General features: G+C 46.1%; 3 protein-coding genes across 15 annotated transcripts in view; all 3 read left to right on the forward strand.

Annotated features, from left to right (window-relative positions):
- The window catches only part of SYTL2 (synaptotagmin like 2), a 61,583-nt gene extending 57,765 nt beyond the window's left edge, over positions 1 to 3,818 (forward strand). For all 13 annotated transcript variants that reach the window (XM_075077748.1, XM_075077606.1, XM_075077543.1 and 10 more), the window contains 3 exons: positions 479 to 578; positions 1,342 to 1,547; positions 2,575 to 3,818. In XM_075077748.1, coding sequence (XP_074933849.1) covers positions 479 to 578; positions 1,342 to 1,547; positions 2,575 to 2,720 — 452 coding nt within the window. In that variant the 3' untranslated portion in view covers positions 2,721 to 3,818. The remainder of the gene's footprint in view (positions 1 to 478; positions 579 to 1,341; positions 1,548 to 2,574) is intronic.
- Positions 3,819 to 9,649: 5,831 nt separating this feature from the next.
- On the forward strand, positions 9,650 to 10,905 carry CCDC89 (coiled-coil domain containing 89). Its single transcript, XM_075080278.1, is given in 3 exon segments — positions 9,650 to 10,504; positions 10,506 to 10,699; positions 10,702 to 10,905. Coding segments are annotated over 3 exon segments (1,062 nt in total). The 5' UTR covers positions 9,650 to 9,818; the 3' UTR covers positions 10,884 to 10,905.
- Positions 10,906 to 13,390: 2,485 nt separating this feature from the next.
- On the forward strand, positions 13,391 to 17,594 carry CREBZF (CREB/ATF bZIP transcription factor). Its single transcript, XM_075080353.1, has 3 exons — positions 13,391 to 14,462; positions 15,138 to 15,215; positions 16,575 to 17,594. The coding sequence occupies exons 1-2, from the start codon at positions 13,519 to 13,521 to the stop codon at positions 15,184 to 15,186; spliced, it is 993 nt and encodes a 330-aa protein (XP_074936454.1). The 5' UTR covers positions 13,391 to 13,518; the 3' UTR covers positions 15,187 to 15,215; positions 16,575 to 17,594.
- Positions 17,595 to 19,005: the final 1,411 nt, after the last annotated feature.

Genomic DNA, 19,005 nt, shown 5'->3' on the forward strand with positions numbered 1-19,005 from the left:
GATCTGTTTGGTTTAATCTTCTCTGGCAACTGATAACTGGCTGCTCTGACAGTGAAGCCAGGTCAGGTCTTTGATCCAGCCAGTAAGCCAGTAAGAATCAAATATCTTAGGAGCACAGAGGAAGTTATTTGAAAGTACAAGTGGCAATAAATGCTAACATCGCATCGACTGAAGACACAAGCTGATCTCTTTATGTGGGAGGCTTGGAGAGAAAAGATCAGTAGCATGTATTTGTTTAGTTGTAACAGAAGAAAAGTTGTCATAGGAATACAGGCATGATGCGATCTTGCAGTTCTCTGCCGGGGTGAAGACTGCAGCTTCAAGAGTACAGAGAGGGATGCTGAATTAAGATGTGAGATAATGAGAGTCTAGGCTGAATATCACCTCTAGAAATGGGCAGGAAATGCTGCATCATAGAAATTACCTTTAAAATGGATCGGCAAGGCTTAACCAGATGTTTTTTTGTGTTTTTTACAAGGAAAGAAGACTCTGTCTACTGGTGAGGTCCACATCTGGGTGAAGGAATGCCATGACCTTCCTCTTCTGAGAGGCAACAGGCTCAACTCTTTTATTAAGTGGTAAGAACTGTGGTTGAAGTCATCAAACATGGCGACCTAATAATGCTACTGCTGTTGCTTTCCAATCTTATTTTTGTTTCTCTACATTCAAATTTTAAAAGAACCCACCTAATTACTTTCTGATTCTCCTTTAATGTAATGCAAATTGTCCTGCAGGGCTTACAACTTCCAGATGCTAAGTATATACCACCGTGCAGCTTACTGGGAGAACTGCCTGCGCAAGCGCCACTCTTTCATTTGTCCGCTCAGTTACTTGGTGGGAGGGCTAGTCAATATTGTCCCCGCTTTTATTTGCATTTAAACAAAGCATGTTTGTGCAAGAGCATGGTTTAGCTTAGCAAAACATGGGAGGAGACAGAAGTGAGAAGCATAGTTGCATTTCTTCCTCCTTCCTTTGCACATACAGACTGAAAATGTAGAGACGAGAATAACAAGAAGGCTGGGGAGTGTCTGGCAGCAACAAAGAGGTTTCAGCATCATTAGTGATAATACAGCAAATAAACTCACTCGTGCCTTTTCCCCGCGTGAATTCCCCTTCCCTTCCATCCCCTGAAGCACAGGGGCGGATACCTGCTGCCAGTATTTCTTGAAGGGACTGAGAACATGACCTTTGACTTCCTCTCCATGGCACTAAAGCGTCTTATCTTTGGTCCCATTCTAACGTGCAAAGGACAGTGTTCATCAGTGGCTTTTGCCTGTTCAGTATGTTCGATGCAGGCTATGCCATACCAGTGCAAACTGACAATGCTTTTTCTTTCTCAAGTACCGTTCTTCCAGATACTAGCAGGAAAAGTCGTCAGAAAACAAGAACAGTGGCAAAAACTACAAACCCCGTATTCAACCACACCATGGTGTACGATGGCTTCAGACCGGAAGACCTGAAAGAAGCCTGCATAGAACTCACCGTCTGGGATCACAACAAACTAGCTAATCACTTTCTGGGAGGTCTCAGGATAGGCCTTGGAACAGGTACTGGGCAATTAACATATTAATCCTTAACTTAGAAAATACAGTTTTTCCTTCTTTTTCCCCTCTTCCTTTCCATTTGTTCTCTTCTTTTGCAAAGATCACTGAACACCCTTCCAGTTATGTATTTACTGAGGGGTTTCATTCAGTAACTTGCCTATTCTTCAGCACAGATCCCAAAATGTAAATAATAGTAGTGTTATGAGGGTTATGATGACTGACAAGTAAGGAGAAATATTAGAAATAAACCTTTGCCTGGCCATACATTGTATCTGGTGCTGTTTGAAGTACAAGAATATGCTCTTCCTGCACCCAAAATCTTGATAACGTCTTACAAACTTAGGCATGCAAAAACTAGGTAAGTGGTGTAAAGGCAGGATTGGGTGGAGATAAAAGGGTAGATCAGGAATGCGTGATAAGGGCTGAAGACACTGGATAGGAAAACTTGTAAAAGCAAACAAGTTTTTAGCATAAGGGCAAGATGCGCAGACAGAAGAATTGTATGTTTTCCCTATTGTGTTTGTCCCTTTGGTTCGCCTCCCTGCTCTGAGGGGAGGATGTGCTTGGAGTCTTTTCAAGCACATACAAGAAAAAAATTGTTCTTCCCGGATGACCTTGCATGTTTCAACAGGATAACCTACAGTAAAACTAGGAGAGCAAATTTCAGTTTGAATTTTGGAGGACCAAAAGTTGTATTTCAGTACCAAATCAGTGTCCTCTTTTAATCTTAAACCCCCTCAGATGTTAATCGCCTGTACATCTTTCTCCTTGGGATTGTGACAAAAAGACTGAGGATAACAGGGGAAAAAAAAAAAGCCTGGAGAAAGAAGACGAAGTTTCTGTGTGAAACTGTCGTTAATTGTATTTGACAGAATTTTTCAAACGTAAAAATGTAGACCTGGATCTTCAAAGTACTAGGTCAGCTACCCGAGGAGGTGAAACCCTTTCAGAAGACAGGCAAATATGATTGTCAGGTCCCAGCTCTGCAGCACGTTAAGTAATGTTCTTCTTCCAACTGACACTTTTGCAGGCAAGAGCTACGGAACTACAGTAGACTGGATGGATTCTACGTCAGATGAAACTGCCCTATGGGAGAAGATGATGAACTCGCCCAACACATGGGTAGAAGACACACTACCTCTCAGGATGCTAATGGTTGCAAAATTGACAAAATAAGGTGACTTTTTAATTGCTAGTGCCAGGAAGCAACCTTGGGAATGACATTAAAGGTGTGGGGGTGAAACTTGGAAGAGGAACGCAGTAGCTCTTACGACAGTCTCTGCTCCAATTGCTGTTCCAGTTTTGTGCTGCCTAATGTCACTTTGTATTTCAAATTAAACTCCTACCTGCAGATTATTATGGACATTTAATGGATCCTTTTATTTCTTATTCACTGAAAAAGACTTCAAGAACGAAGGTGCTTAGAGAATTCGGTGGTAGAGGTAGCTGTGATACCTGGACACCTGTGTTGCCTAACTGGAGCATTGCTGATCCCTTAAATAATCTAAATCGCCAGCAAAAAAGTAAGAGCAAGTTGACTCTTTTTGTACACTTCTAGGCTTGTTCATGAAGCGTTACTACTAAGATAGCAACAGGTCGCATTTTGTTCCTGCTCATCAGTATGTGTTTGTGTCCTCGTTACACCACGTCAGAGCTCTCCAGCCAGGAATGTGAGCATGAAGAATATTTGTTTTTTGAAAGTTCCTGTATTTGTAGTTGTACATTTCTAGGGTATGAAAGTCGCTTCTCTAATGAAAGAAGCATTACATGAAGTGGTACTGCGATGTCCTGTTCTGCAAAGCGCAGAGGGCTGTTAATTCCAATGTACTATCAAAAATCAGGGTTATAAAATATTTGCTTATATATGTGTTAATTGTCTTGCTGGTATACAAACCTTACTCTTAAATGCTGAAGGCATAGAGGTCAAACTTCTTTTAATCCTGTGCTATTCTAAAAGATCTAAACCTGCCAATTTTAGTGATGACAAATACGTTGGGTATTTATTCTGTAAAGTGTGCTCGTCTCTACCTGAGTACAGTATGTAGTAGCTTGTTTTTTTTTTTACACAAAGTAATTTATCTGGGCTTCAGCGCCACCGTTAGGAGAACGCTGGGATTATGGTGGTCTTGGTTGAGGTGGCTTTGCAGCATATAGGAAATAGGACTGGAATTTGTAACTTGTAGAAAAGCATGCTACTAAAGAAAGATAAATGCATAAAATACAAAATGTACTACTTTTTTTTTTTTTTTAATAAAAGTAGCCTATTAAAACTAACTAGGAATTCAGTGTTTGTTACAATCCAGTGTTTTACGTTAGCATTCGGCATGCAGTGTAACAAAATACAGACAAAACATTTCTGAAAATAAATGTACATTTATTTGTTCCAACTGTGTAGGTTTAGAAGCTGGTGCAGTCTTGCACCTCAGTTCGAGTAGGGAGGAGTAGGAGGCTCTTTACATCTCCAACTCAACTGCTTAATTTAATCACAGAAATTAAAATGTTTCTTGGTATTTATTACACACTATGAACGAAAAAAAGGAAAGGTGCAATTCAACCTGCCAGGGAACCCGCTTTCTCTCTCATCAACCAGGCGGTCTGTGGAGTTTACAGATGTCAAGAGGAGCTGTCAGTCTTGATATCTTACTGCTTCAGGTGCTTTGGATGAGATCGGTAGCTGCTACAGACTCTACTTTGCCAGGTACATACAAAACATTCTCCGTGTGTGAGTAGGGAACAGCTTGCATACGGTGCTTCAGAGGAGGTGTTTGTACTTCAGTGGTACAGCAGCTGCGCCGCGTCTCTGCTCTTAAACAGCTGCTCCTGACAGGGTGGTGATTCTGGAGGAGCAAAGCAGCACCCAGTTTATTTGTATTAGCTGCCTGTACGAACTTACTGTCACCTGCAACAGTAGGTTGCTGTGAACATGACCTACCATTTCACAGGATTAAAGTTGTGTTTCCTGTGAAGCTTCCACTGTGTCAAAATAGCTGTAGGACTTAGGCTGTAGGGGTGGGATCCTGAGGCTCTAGATTTGCAGACAATTCTCATGTAATCTGCTGTGGTTGATGCTGTACAAAATTTTGGTAGTATTTTGATAGACTTGACTGCCATCAAAATAAAATCTTTGGTTTGCGTCAATCTCCTTGTCTTTTGGTCAAGTAGAACACCTTCCATCTCACTATTCTTGAACCATCCTAGAGATGGACACAGTGTTTTGTCATTATCTCAAGACCCTGCTTACTGCTACACTGAATAGATCAAAACTTAGCTTAAATTTTGAAAAGCCACCGGAACATGAGCATAAGGTTTACTTGTGCACTGCACTTAAAATTAGTGCAATTAACTAATGACACAGCAGTATTACATACTCATCTAGATTAAACAAGAAACTGAATCAAATAACAAAAACAGGCCCTTCAGTAAAACAATTCTTTGCTTCTCTCCAGTTTTTAATACCTTTTTTCCCCATGTGCAGAAAATGGAGATCATTACAGGTAAACCTATAAAGACAGTTGTCACCACACGTAAAAGTGAGCCTTCCTCGTGCTTCCAAATTTACAGGATGGTCAGTGGGGGCAGTCACAGTGGTGCCTTTAAAAAGTATAGTAGGGCTTACCAGTGCTAGACGTTTTAAATTTATTATTATCATTGTTCGTCTGCCATGGAGTCTGCATCAAGCTATAGACCTTTAAGTTAAAGGTTTTCAGCAGAGCTTTGGCAGCTGTGCTTACCTTTTTACTGTTTTACTATTGTCATGCACAAGAAAAGTCAAAGCTGTCCTGGTGAGGTGACCTTCAACAGAAGATAACTTCCTCACACAGCTGGCAAGTGAACCTCCCAGGGGAGGTGCCTCGCTTGACCTGCTGCTCACAGAGGAGGATGGGTGGGAGATGTGGCAGTCGGAGGCTGTCTTGGGCTTAGCGACCATGAAATGACAGAGTTCTTGATTCTTGGCAAAGTAAGGAGGGGGGGTCAGCAGAGCCACTACCATGGACTTCCACAGGGCAGAGTTTGGCCTGTTCACAGCACTGGTGTCCCTTGGAGGCAGCCCTGAAGGGCAAAGGGGTCCAGGAAGGCTGGGCTTTCTTCAAGAAGGAAGTCTTGCAGGCACAGAATCGGGCTGTCCCCAAGTGCTGCAAGACAAACCAGTGGGGAAAACGACTGGCCTGGCTGAACAGGGAGCTTCTGCTGGGACTCAGGAAAAAAGGGAGAGTTTACCACTTTTGGAAGAAGGGGCAGGCAACTCAGGAAGAGTGCAGGGATCTTACTAGGTCATGCAGAGACAAAATTAGACAGGCAAAAGCCCAGCTAGAACTCAACCTGGCCACTGCTGTAAGGGATAACAAAAAATGTTTTTACAACTACATTAACAACAAAAAGAGAGCCAAGGAGAATCTCCATCCTCTATTGGATGTGGTGGGGAACATTGCCACCAAGGACAAGGAGATGGCTGAGGTACTAAATGCCTTCTTTGCCTCAATCTTTAACAGTCAGGCCAGTTATTCCCAGGGTACTCAGCCCCCTGAGCTGGAAGCAAGGACGGATCACAGAATAAATACCCTGTAATCCAGTATGAGGCAGTTTATGACCTGCTGCTCCACCTGGACACTCACAAGTCTATGGGCCAGATGGGATCCACCTGAGAGTACTAAGGGAGCTGATGGAGGAGATGCCAAGCCACTCTCCATCATGTACCAGCAGTCCTGGTTAACAGGGGAGGTCCCAGATGACTGGAGGCTTGCTGATGTGACGCCTGTCTACAACATGGGCTGGAAGGAAGATCTGGGGAAGTACAGGCCTGTCAGCCTGACCTCGGTACTGGGGAAGGTTATGGAGTGGTTCATCCTGAGTGAGCTCACCAGGCAAGTGCAGGACAACCAGGGGATCAGGCCCAGCCAGCATGGCTTCATGAAAGGCAGGTCCTGCCTGACCAACCTGAGCTCCTTCTGTGACAGGGTGACCCTCCTAGTGAATGAGGGAAAGGCTGTGGATGTGTCTGCCTGGACTTTAGCAAAGCCTTTGACACTGTCTCCCACAGCATCCTCCTAGAGAAGCTGGTGGCTTATGGTTTGGACAGATGCACTCTTCATTGGGTAAAAAACTGACTGGATGGCTGAGCCCAGAGAGTTGTGGTGAATGGAAATAAATCCAGTTGGCAGCTGGGCACGAGTGGGGTTCCCCAGGGCTCAGTGTTGGGGCCATCAAATACTGGGTTCAGTTTGGGGTGCCTCTGTACAAGAATGACATTGAGGTGCTGGAGCGTGTCCAGAGAAGGGCAACCAAGCTGGTGAAGGGTCTGGAGAACAAGTGTGATTGGGAGCGGCTGAGGGAGCTGGGGAGGTTTAGCCTGGAGAAGAGGAGGCTGAGGGGAGACCTCCTTGCTCTCTACAACTGCCTCAAGGGAGGCTGTAGTGAGGTGGGGGTTGGTCTCTTCTCCCAGGTCACTGGTGACAGGACAAGAGGAAATGGCTTCAAGCTGCATCAGGGAAGGTTCAGATTGGATATTAGGAAACATGTCTTCACTGCAAGAGTGGTCAGGCATTGGAAGAGGCTGCCCAGAGAGGTGGTGGAGTCACCATCCCTGGAGGTGTTCAAAAAAATGTGTGGACATGGCACTTGAGGGCATGGTTTAGGAGGCCTGGGCGTATTGGGTTGACGGTTGGACTTGATGATTTTAGAGGTCTTTTCCAACCTTAATGATTCTATGACTACAAACCAAGCTGCTTTAACATTGGAAAAAGTAGTCTGATTACCTTACACATGCTGCAGGCTTTAATTATAGAGTAGAAGCATTACAATTTTATTTCCTGCTAAATAATATTATGTTGATTTATTAAAAGGTGCTTGAAGGTAATGGCCTCACCTAATCATGTAAAGCAGCAGGAATTCTATATTGGAAATATCTAACTGAAGTAATGCAAAATTTCCTTTTTAAAAAGATTATTGGTATATTTTAATGCTCCTCTGAATGTGGTTCACACAACAATACAGCTTTCCACCAAATTCATAGCCACTCTACACTACAGTAGCATGTTCCATATTGATATTCACTGACACAAAAATGCAAGTTTCTGAAGTTGATGAGGACATAAAGTTTAAGGAAACTAGTTTCTTTGCTCCATGGTCAAAAGGAAAGGTTTTAGTCATCCATAACCAAAACTTTACAGGTATAGTGTCAGTTACTCACCAAAGGGCAGTTTGATAAATTAATAGCTATGCTTTGATTCTTAATTCCAGCTGACCTTTATGACAAAGCAGCTGTACTCTGAGAATGCTTTAAATTTATCCACCCAAATGAATGGGAGAAACGCAACACTTTTCCTTCCCCCCCACCCTCCCCCTTCACGTCACAAGCCTATCTTTGCTTTAGCCCAGAATAGGCATTATTTTTGGTACAAATATACATATATGCATATACATTTGTGTGTGTCTGTTCTAAATTGCACCATCTTTAATTTCTATAAACTAGGCTTCAAAGCCCCAGCTCTCCTTTTATGCTGTGTTCAGAAACGCCCATTTCTCCTGGTAAGCCTGCGAACCTCAGTTGGCGCAGCAACCCACGTCGCTCTGATTTTACCCATTTTGAAAGCTCTGGTACTGCACCCTCTCACCTTCCTTGTCTTCTTCGCTTTGTATCCTCTACCCACAATGCTTGTTCCTCTTTGCTTCGTGTCCTTTTCCAGTGGAGTCAGCAAAACCCGCACCGGACTTCTTGCTTCCAGCTGCATTCCCCACCCCCACCTGCCAGACCTTTCATAAATGCTGAATAAGGTCACAAGTTGTGCAGAGCCACGGCTGCGTCTTTACTTACAACGGACCTTCGGCACATTCGGAGGTCAGAGCCTGCTGTTCTGATGTCCTCTGGCACGCGCAGGGTGCAAGCCGGGAGAGAGGAGTTCTTCAGACTTGTGGAAATCCTCTTCCCTTTACCAAATCTGGGTGCTTTTGAGAGCGTTGGCAGCATTTGTTTGCAAAGAAACACCCCCAGCTCTTTCAGCCGCTCTCGCGGGGCCAGCCCTGTTCCAACCATATGGGATGACAGCACGAGCTCTGGGGTAACTGGATTCAGCCTCTTATCTTCACGGAGACAGAAACCCCACAGCAGGAGTGGCAACAAACGGTCGGGGGAAAGAAAACACCTGGTAAGAAAACATTTTTCTCCTCTTAAACCCTACTCTTCATTGTGTTTCCACCAGATGGCCTAAACCTTTTAGTCCTTCCCCCTCTCCTCCATTATTTCCCAGTATTTTCGCAGGATCCAAGGTAGCAACAGTGGCAGGGAAGTGCAGGGCGGCGGAGATGGAGGTAGGGGAGCCGATACCAACGGTCACCACTACACAGCTCTGGAACCATCTGCGCTTCACAGGCGTTAATTCATTTTTGCTGTGCGTTATCATTTGTCCTTCATTTAAGCTGGCTCCTTCCCACATCCTGTCCTTAGCTCCAGTCAAAGCCCAGGAATTCACAAAACCCGACTATCAGCATGCTCCTTCACGTGCTGTGTACTTTCAGGTCTGCATCTGAATGAAAAACTCATAGCTAGGTTTTAGGCTGACTTTTCATACGTCTGGGTATCCCTCCATATGATCAGGCACCAATAATGATTTTGGTGCTGATGTAATATAAATATTTCCCTTATTTTTACATGATGAACCAGACTTTTTAGATTTCATGCCCAAAATAGTCCAGCAAATCAGTGTCAAAACTCAACTGATGAACCATTTCTCCAGGCGCCAAGCCTTTGTATCACAGGGCATTCAGTAATTATTAGCATTATATAGAGATCTTTTATTTTATTCATAAATCTCTAAGCATGGGAAAGGGCTAGTCAGTTATTTTTAATAAGCCATATACTATTAAAATCTTATAAATCAATTAGGAGTAGATGTAAACCTCTGTTTTACTTGCACTTATAATACCAGATCTGTAGGAGAAAATAAAGGCAGAGGAAAAGGATTGCTTAAGGAATTATTTACAGCTTTATCACTTACAAGCTTTTAACCTAAATATAATAGTATTTCTTGTAGCTACAACAACAGCGCTTTGAGAAGGAATAATTAGCAAAGCTAGTAATCAGCAAATGAATAGGCTTGTGTAAACTCTAAGCCTATGTTCTTTGCTTTTGCATTCTCTGGACTTCCAGAGGAACTCCGCCAGCTTATCACAGCAGTGTTGGCCTCGTAACCATCGGGCACTGTTTAATTGTGCTGAATGTCACCAAGAGAAGCTGTCACTATAAAATATTGTCTCATCTTTCTGTGAGACAGGGGGTCCATGGCTCAGGATGAGAGGGGGGCAGGGATGGCCAACACCACAACAGGTCCAGAAACAGGCAAAGACATGGAAGATCTGACAAAAAGCCTGGAGAAGCTCTGTGAGAGCCCTGATGAGGAGAAAAGCGAGAAGGCTGTGCTGCGTTCATGCCTAGAACAGCAGCATCACCTTACCTGTATGCTGAAGCAAAAAGCAGATGATGCACACAAATGCTGCAAAGGCCTGGAGCAGCTCAACACAGAGCTGGAAAAACTGATGACAGAGGATGCTGTGAAAATGAAAACCCAGACCCAACTGATTCAGCATTTAGAGGGACACTTCATGGATCTGGCCAGCAACCATGAAAAAATGATCCAGCTCAAGGACAAACACAGGGAATGGCATATGCAGCTGTGGGAGGAGAATAAGTGCCTGTGGCAAGACAACGAGATGCTCTTCAGCCAGACTGTGAGGGATAAGGAAGCTGAAGTGCTCCAGCTCACTGCCCAGGCCAGAAAGCTCTCGCAGCAGTTAGACTGCTTACAGGAGAAATGTGCTTATGAGAGTCACAGAGCCCAGGAGCGAGAGAAGGAGCTGCTGGAAGCTCAGAGCCAGCGAGCAAGTGCCTATGCCTGGGAGGTTGATTTACTAAAAAACCAGCTGCAACGCCTACGGGAGAAGCACCAGCGAATTGTTGCACAGGCAGAGCACACAAAGTCAGTGGACGGCTGAGGGCAGCGAGCTGCAGGCCCAGCTGCAGAAGGCAAACGAGGAGAAAGAGCAACTACCGAACCTGGCCATGGAGAGGGGCGAAGCTCTGCAAGATAAGCCACAGCAAATTCAGCAGCTGGGGAAGAAGCTGGAGAGTGCAGAAAAAGCCAGGCAGAGAGCAGGAATGTGCCTATGGAAGAGGCAGCAGCAGCTGACAATGACTTGAAGGTCCGCGAGCTCTGACGACAGCCTGAAGGCAGCAAGCAGGCATACAGCGAACTCTCGCTGCAGTGTGATGCTCACAGAAAGCACAGTATGAATCTACCGGCTAAAGAAAAAGCACTGAATGTCAAACTCTATCATTTTGTTGCGTAACTGCAGCTTTCTCCTTGGTTCCCATGTCTCAGCAGGTGCCTCTACTGTAACAAACCGCTGCATTTTGTTCCCTTCCGTGAGACCGTCTTCTGACTTCTCTGTAATGTACTTACCAGCTTAAATCCTCCTACAAGGGCTGCCCCTCTGCTCTGCTCTGGTGAGACCCCCCTGCAGCGCTGTGTCCAGCTCTGGGCTCCTCAGCATTGGAGGGACATGGACCTGTTGGAGTGGGGCCAGAGGGGGCACAGAAATGATCCAAGGGTTGGAGCCCCTCTGCTGTGAGGCCGGGCTGGGAGAGTTGAGGCTGTTCAGCCTGGGGAAGAGAAAGCTGCGGGGAGACCTTATTGCAGCCTCCCAGTGCTTAAAGGAGGACTATAGGAAAGATGGGGACAATCTTTTTAGCAAGGCCTGTAGCAATAGGACAAGGGGTGATGGTTTTAAACTAAAAGAGGGGAGATTTCAGACTGGATATAAGGAAGACTTTTTACACTGGCCCAGGTTACCCAGAGAGGTGGTTGATGCCCCATCCCTGGAAACATTCCAGGTCAGGCTGGCCGGGGCTCTGAGCAACCTGGTCTAGCTGAGGGTGTCCCTGCTCACTGCAGGGGGGTTGGACCCAATGACCTCTAAAGGTCCCTTCCAACCCAAACCATTCTATGATTCTATGACTGTCCTGTAGCTTTTTTTTTGTTACACTTTTACTTGAGAAAGAGCTCTACACTGTTAAATCTGAATGGGGATTGTTGACCTAGTCAAACCCGTGAAAGATTAGGGTGGAAAACATAAAATATGAATTTATTTAGTCCTAACCTCTGCTGTATCATAGATTTTCATTTTTCACAACTAAAAACACGTTATTTTGCAAGACAGACCAAAGCCCAAACTCTTAGCCTTTTGCATTTGATCCTCCCTTGAAGTTCAGCAGAGGTTGGGCGTGTAAGAGGTTACACTGCAGCTCCAGGAAAGAAATCCCACCTCACAACGTCTACATCCTAAACAGTCATAATTGAGCAACTTAACAGGTCAAAACAGTAATATCATACAATACCTGATGCTCAGGCAAATTGTTGTGTAGGGTTGTCTAGTAGTTGTGCAAGTTTCTGAGGTTGTCTTAGTCTTATTCAACATTGCAGCATTATTTACATCCCTGTTCAGCTCAGAATAAATTGACAGGTCTTTGGGCGATTTCAGTAGTCTTTGAAACAGGTTGAGGTTCAAGATGTTCTGCCAGTTTGTTTTCTAGTTTTTAGGTTTTTTCTGTAGAGAAAATAATGACACACGAAATGGAAGGGTGCCTGGCAATTTTTGACAAAAAAATCCTTCCCTTTCCTGTTGGCACTGCGGGATACAGAGGCATCCCACTCTCCCTTACCTCCCTCCCAGCCAAGGAGGCAGGTTTCGGCTGCTGAGTTTCAGCTCCTGCTCTTTAACTCTCCAAGAAAAAAAAAACCTGACAGGCCAAATGGCATCCCCTCTGGGATGTAGGCAGCTGTCTTGAGATGTCCCCAGGTTCTTTCTCATGTGGGGATATCACGGGGTACCTCAACGTTTTAGCTGGCTGGTTGGGTAGCTCTTGGTCCTGAGCATCTACAAAGCAGCAGCACCGCATCAAATTTGGTATCTGTTGAGCTCAGTGTTCAGCAGCGTGCAGATGGGCCAGAAGCAGAAGGCCTGGAGATCCTCCAGCTTGTGACCAGTTCATCTCAAGGACTTCCTAAGCCAGATGTGGTTTCTAAGTAGTAGCAGCTGTCCACAGGCTGGTCTTCTGAACTTCCTGAACCCACACAAGGCCAGGTGACAAGTATTGCTCCACTACCCACTGCACGACGAACCACAGCCTTTCATTTTGATCCTGGCTCCTACAAATGTCATTCTGCACCTGTTTTATGGACCACATCCTCCTACTTTTCAACCACCTTTTCCCCCTGATGTGCCTACCCTGCATGCATGTTTAATCAATCTAAACACAGGCATCTACAGTGTAAATTCCAGCTGACCCAGGCTACAGACTGGGCCCATAGTCTGAGAGGGAGGAACACAGTAGGACTTGACTGCTCTGTTTTAGTTAGTCAATATGCAGCAAGAAGTGCCCGTTTCCCCCGGTGACTGCAAGAGAGCCGCAAAACAGGTAACTGAATAGTCTAAATCTGGGCACAGGGACACCCACCCGCTGTGGGACAGAGCAGCCCCACAGGCCTCCGGTCCAGCCTGTGCCGTGGTCTGACGGGAAAGCCCCCAAAATGCCACAGCCCCTGGGGGACATCTCCCTTCCCTCCCTTCCACGGCATCTGTGGGTGAGACCTCCTCGCACACGCGCAACCCCTCACAGACACTCCCCTCACTCACACACGGCCCCCTCGCACCACCCCCAAGCACTCTTCACACACCCTCGCACCCCTCTCACAACCACCTCACACCCGCACCCCCTCACACACACCCCAGACACCCCCCTCAACACGCTCAAGCCGCTGCCTTCCCGCGCGCGGGCGCAGTGCGAGGCGCCCCCTCCCGTCCCGCCCCGCGTGCCGCTTCCCGTCAGGCACCGCGGCGGGGATCGCCGTCCCGCCGCCTCCCGCCCTCCCGCTCCCCTCGGGTCCCTCCCGCCCCGCCGGGCCCCTCGCCCGCCGCCGCCGCCATGCGCCACAGCCTCACCCAGCTGCTGGCGGCCTCCTCCGGCGGAGCGAGCCCCTCGGGCGCCGTCTGGCCGCTGGCCGGCGCGGGGCAGGCCCCGAGAGGGCGGGATGGCGGCGGGGAGAGGGATGCGGGCCCCGCGCGGCCCAAGCAGCAGCCGCCGGCGCGGCGGGAGGCGGGCGCCTTGGAGCCGCGGCGGCAGGAGAAGGACGCGGAGGCGCCCGGCGGCCCGCTGGAGGTGTGGGAGCAAGAGGACTGGTTCCCGGGGCTGGAGCTGGGAGACCTGCTGGAGGCGGCCCGGCCGGACTGGGACCTGGACGCGGAGCTGAGCGGCTGCTTCTGCGGGGAACCGGAGCCGCCGCCCCCGCCGGGCCAGGGCCAGCGGCCGGCGGCGCCCGGGCGGAGGAGCGGCGGGGCCGGCAGCCGGCTGAAGGCGGCGGCGGCGGCGCGGCTGAACCGGCTGAAGAAGAAGCAGTACGTGCTGGGGCTGGAGAGCCGCCTGCAGGGCCTGGCTGCTGAGAACCGGCAGCTGCGGGACCGCAACCGCGGCCTGAGCCGCCGCCTGCGAGAGCTGGAGCGGGAGAGCAGCTACCTGCGGGCCGTGCTGGCGAACCAGAGCGCTCTGGGGCAGCTCCTGAGCCGCCTAGCCGGGATCCGCGCCGGCGGGCTGCACCTCGGCACCAGCCTCTTCAGGGACACGGGCAGCCCCCGCCGCCACCACCACCACCACCACCAGCAGCAGCAGCACCTCCAGCCCGCCGGCGAGAGCAGCGACCACGACTACGCCCTGCCCAGCTCCCGGCCTCCCGGCCTGGAGGAGGCGGCGGCGGTGGGGAGGGAGGAGGAGTGGGCGGCCCCCGGCGGGATCTGCCTCCACGTGGACCGGGATCAGGTGTCGGTGGAGTTCTGCTCCATCTGCGCTCGGCGAGCAGCGGCCGCCTTCAAAATGTAGGGTCAAGTACCTGCTGCAAGTACTCGTGGGGTTCTCGCCCCTAAGGGGCCTCGCGTCGTGGCGGAGGAAGCAGGCGATGGTGCGGAGGAAAAGAATAAATACAGTGGCGATGGGGTGGTATCGGGGGAGATGCAGAGGAGGGGATCCTGGCACCTAAGTGGCCAGGGTAACAAAAAAACAAAACAAAACAAAATCTCTCGAACGGCACGTTGGGAGCCAGATGGTGGCCTTGGTCAAAGGTCGTGTAAATCTGGCGCGTGGACGGTAGTGGTCTGAGCCTGTCTGGCGTAAGTCGTGCAGAGCTGTGTACAGCAGTGCGGTAATTATCGTGCAAACTGACACGCGCGTATACACGCGGAGGTGCCGCCAGAGCCCGTTTGCAGCACTTGGGTGGAAAGATCATGCCGACCTGACGCATGAAGGTGTGCTCGGTTCCGCTTCACAGTTGCCAGTAAAGATAACCCTGACTACCCGGTCTTGAGTCAGATAATGTCTAGCCTGCTTATCCTGAGGAGCCGAAAATGCTTGCTTAGAAAACCAAACCAAAAGCTTCATTAAGACATCGTCACTGGACAGACTTAAGAAAATAGTAATGATCGGCAAAAGAAAGCATGCATATAAAAATTGTACTGCATCTCAGTTATACATTACTATTAAAACCTCTCTGACAGTTTCTCTTTTAGGTGCTTGCCCTGCCAGGCTCCGTTGTGTAGGGGTTAAAGAACAGTCGTTTTCCACCTCGCAACCTGGTAAGGATCAATATATTCCCATAATGCGGTATCAGACAGCTTGCTTTGCTTATGCCAGTCTGTTGTAATGACTGGTTCAGGAAATGATTTCTCTGGTCCTTGGCCTACTCTGCCAAAATGTTTCTAGCTCTGGATGATAACTACTAGTGAAAATTACAATCACGTCATTCTGATTAGCTGTTTTCCAATTTTCCTTTTTAAAATGAATGTGCACATGGTAGCCAATACTCGAGCTACATTTTGAATTAAAAAATAAATCTTTATGCCATTTGAAATGGGAATTTTCTATTAAACTATCTCATGAACTGGAAAGGGAAAATATGCTAATAAGGGGATGTGACATTTACAGCCTTTTATCATAGGGGACTGTCCCAAAAGTGTAAGTAAATTGCTTTTTAAATGGGAAAAGAAAAAAAAAAAAATTTGTGACCTGTCGGTTTAAAATACTGTCTAGTGTTAGGGATGCACGGTACCTTTAAAAAGTCCTTCTCTAGCTTGCTCTAATTCATGATGCGGAGTTTTGCCCGATTAAACAGAACCTGAACGCTGGTTCTATCTGTACAGCGGAATCCTAATGTAGAGGAGTCACTTTTTTGCATGGACCTCTAACGAGAATTGCGGTTTGAAGAATGCAGTGCATCGAAGTAACTCTTACTTTAGCTTCCCATGAGTAAATCTCTGTGCCCGTGTGCACTGAAATTCCTGTTACTTCCAAGTCGCTTTAAATTTGAAAGATATTGCATGTATATGCATGTGCTTAATTTTTACTGTAGAGTTCTTAATTTAGCCTCTAACAGTATCCAGAAATCTATAACTTCATATAATTAAGCACAGTTTGGAGATGAGCAAATATGTATCTTGAGGCTAATGATTTGAAAAACACTCCATAATTAACTGAGATAGGAGGAAGAATAGTTTGACAAACAATAGCGTGTGTTTTCTTGTACTAGTCAGTGTTTCTCCCTATCACAAAAGACGAGTGGGTTGTTTTTTCAGTTGTATTATAATGTTTAGGTTCTTTATATGTATGTCAGGTGGGGGAAGAAGGATTGTGAAAATGATAATATGTAAAGTGAGGTTTCACAAAGAATAGACTTTCCTAAAACAGTTTCATTTATTAACTTCTTTAAAAAAAAAAATCTATTTAGTGTTTCTGAAGTCTTGTTTCTTAAAGCCTTAAATTTTGTGTTTAAGGCTAAGTAGAGGGTGAAAGCGTTTGCTCCCAATCATTTGCTTTATTGGTGCTAGACCCTATCATGTGTCCATCAGTATAAAAGGAGTTTGATTTTTCTTTGTGAAACATCACTGTATGATGAAGTATATGTGTATTTAGCATCCTTGTTTTTCTTTATGCTAAAGTGGATTCAGCTGTGTTGGGGCAGAAGAGACGGGACCAGCTGCTGGCCACATTTCCTGCTTTATTTTAAAAGGTAGTATAAGAAATGAGAGTAAAGAGGTAACAGGGCTTTTGCTGTCTTTGGTTAAAAAAAAAAAAAAAAGGTTGAATGCTGGGATCATTTACTGTCATCCAAGATGTTTTTTTTTAAAGACAATATCCTATCAAACAGGTTTTACTCCAGTGGATGCAGAATTCCATCTGCTCAGGGTATATTGCCAGCACAAAAGAGACTTAGTGGGGTATGTGTTACCCTGCACCTCTTGTGGTGGCATCGGCGGGACTGGTCTTGTAATTGATGGGTTATACCCGTGCCACAGGAATCAGAGGTAACCATCGAGACCTGTACTGACTGATACGCAAAATGGAAATATTTGAGTTAGAGTCAACGTAGGCTCAATCTGCCTAGCTCAGACTTCACAAACATGCTTTATTTTGAAGTTTTAACATGCTTGATGAAAAGAGAAACACTAATGTAGCAAGTATGAGATGATACAATGGCATTTTTAGTTACTTCAGCATAGAAGTGTGTTTTAAGTTAAGTATGCATTCTTTCTTTTTGCATCACTGCTAAACGGTAGAGGTCAGGACTTAGTGCTGGTCTCTGTTGTGAACCTGCACATCACTCTAGTCATGAAACTACCTGTGAGCTGTGTCTGAGAGCAGCTGATTTTCTGCCATGCAAAACGATGTATACCGGTACAAGAACACGGTCGAGTCCCAAGAAAGTAAGTGGCTGCAGGCATTTCTAGTGCCTACTGAATCATATTTAAACCAAATAGAGGGGAGGAAGTTATTTGAAATTCTAACCGACTGTACTATCTGTATGGTGTATTATTAATGTAGCTTTTTGAAGTGGAAGCCTTGAAATGACATAACTTAATACTTGAAAAATATATTGTAAATGTTTCTTTGTAATTATGTGCCATCCAGATAAGAATACAATATCATAATAAAATCAAACTTGTTGATCTTTCAGTTTATGGGCTCCAATGTTTTGTCATCTTTTTCTTCTCATCGATGCCTGGCTTTAATTGAGTGGTTCCTGACACAAATGGGGAAAACAGAAAGGGGGAAATGCTGTTGCTGCCATCTGTGTGGGTCGTCTGTTGGAAACAGGATGAAATGGAGCAGGGTATCCAGGAGAAATGTTGTTACTCATCTGTCTTTCAAGTTAAGTTTGTGGTGAGGGCCAAACGAGGGCTTTATTCCATGAACTGAAGATAAGGAGTTGTACTTATGAGAATCACTACTCCTTGTATTTTACAGTTGTTTTTCTTTCTCAATATTTTATTAATGTGGCTGTGTTTGACCAATAAGCCATGGAGGAATGGAGCACTTACATAAACGCTTCCGTGGCCTATTGGCATCTTCCTCCTCTCTGTCCTGTTTTTAGGTTCTGAAGTTTGACACCTAATCAATAACATGCTGTTAAACCATAATCTTCCATCAGATTATTTCCACGCTCAGCACTGCAGTGACTGTAACAAAAGGCTTGAGGGTACTGAAAGGACAGCACGTTTTTAGAGCTCCAGAGCGAGCCATGCACTGTACTCTCTGATTTTGCTTAATCTTAAATGCCTTATTTGTAGAGAGCAGTTTAAAACAGCCTGCTGGCTTTCCAGCATCCCGGTGTTCTAGTGAAAATAGTCTGCAGCTTGATGAAAAGGAACATTTAAAAAAATGCTTAAAAATGTAATAGCATACTGGCATGCTCTGCCTTTTTGGCCTCCAGTTGTACAAAATACCCTGTTCAGCATTGAAATCTGTGTTAAACTACGTACCACAGAACCGAGTGCCATCAGTGTTAAACTGCACGGCCCTGCTACTTCTGTTTCCAGTATTCCTCCACCCCACAGCAGCCTGAAGACTGTTCAGTATTAAAGTAAGAAACAATTTCATGTTCAGTTCTCTGTTAGTCCTTTACAGTCTGATTCCAGTGCTGTGACTCTTAGTAGCACTCTAAATTAACTTCTTTTTCTTTCCTCTGAAGAGCTAGCAGCGTCTGGGAGGAAAAAACAAATCTGCGTTCTGCCATCGCTAGCTGCCTGGAGAGGTGATATCGAAGGAAGCACTGGGAACCATATTCCAACACTTGGCATCTCTTGGTACTTCCAGATTATCAGATTTCTCATGCCACTTGTCAAAACCGTAATCGGTTTTCCCTGTGAAACACAGATCTTCTGCAAAACACAAAGGCCTTTTGTAAATTTACCGTTTTTTTTAAAAAACTTGTGCTCTCTAGGGCTTGTAGTTGAAGAGGTTTTCTGCTAGAATCAACAGTGCTGTTTAGAGGGTTGTATTGCTGTTAGTCAGGCTGTAAATGCCTCAGGGATATATTAGGTACGGGGGTTGTTCAAATGGGCTGTGTTTAAAGAACACCCTGTGTAAAAC

The sequence above is a fragment of the Phalacrocorax aristotelis genome, chromosome 1 (genome assembly GCF_949628215.1).
Source record: "Phalacrocorax aristotelis chromosome 1, bGulAri2.1, whole genome shotgun sequence".
NCBI lineage: Eukaryota > Metazoa > Chordata > Aves > Suliformes > Phalacrocoracidae > Phalacrocorax > Phalacrocorax aristotelis.

What these genes read in the sequence shown, in the direction of transcription:
- CREBZF (XM_075080353.1), top strand. Translation starts at nt 13,519, where the DNA reads ATGCGCCACAGCCTCACCCAGCTGCTGGCGGCCTCCTCCGGCGGAGCG. An exon ending in GCAGCGGCCGCCTTCAAAAT is followed by an intron (nt 14,463 to 15,137) that starts GTAGGGTCAAGT and finishes CCTCTCTGACAG; the next exon opens with TTTCTCTTTTAGGTGCTTGC.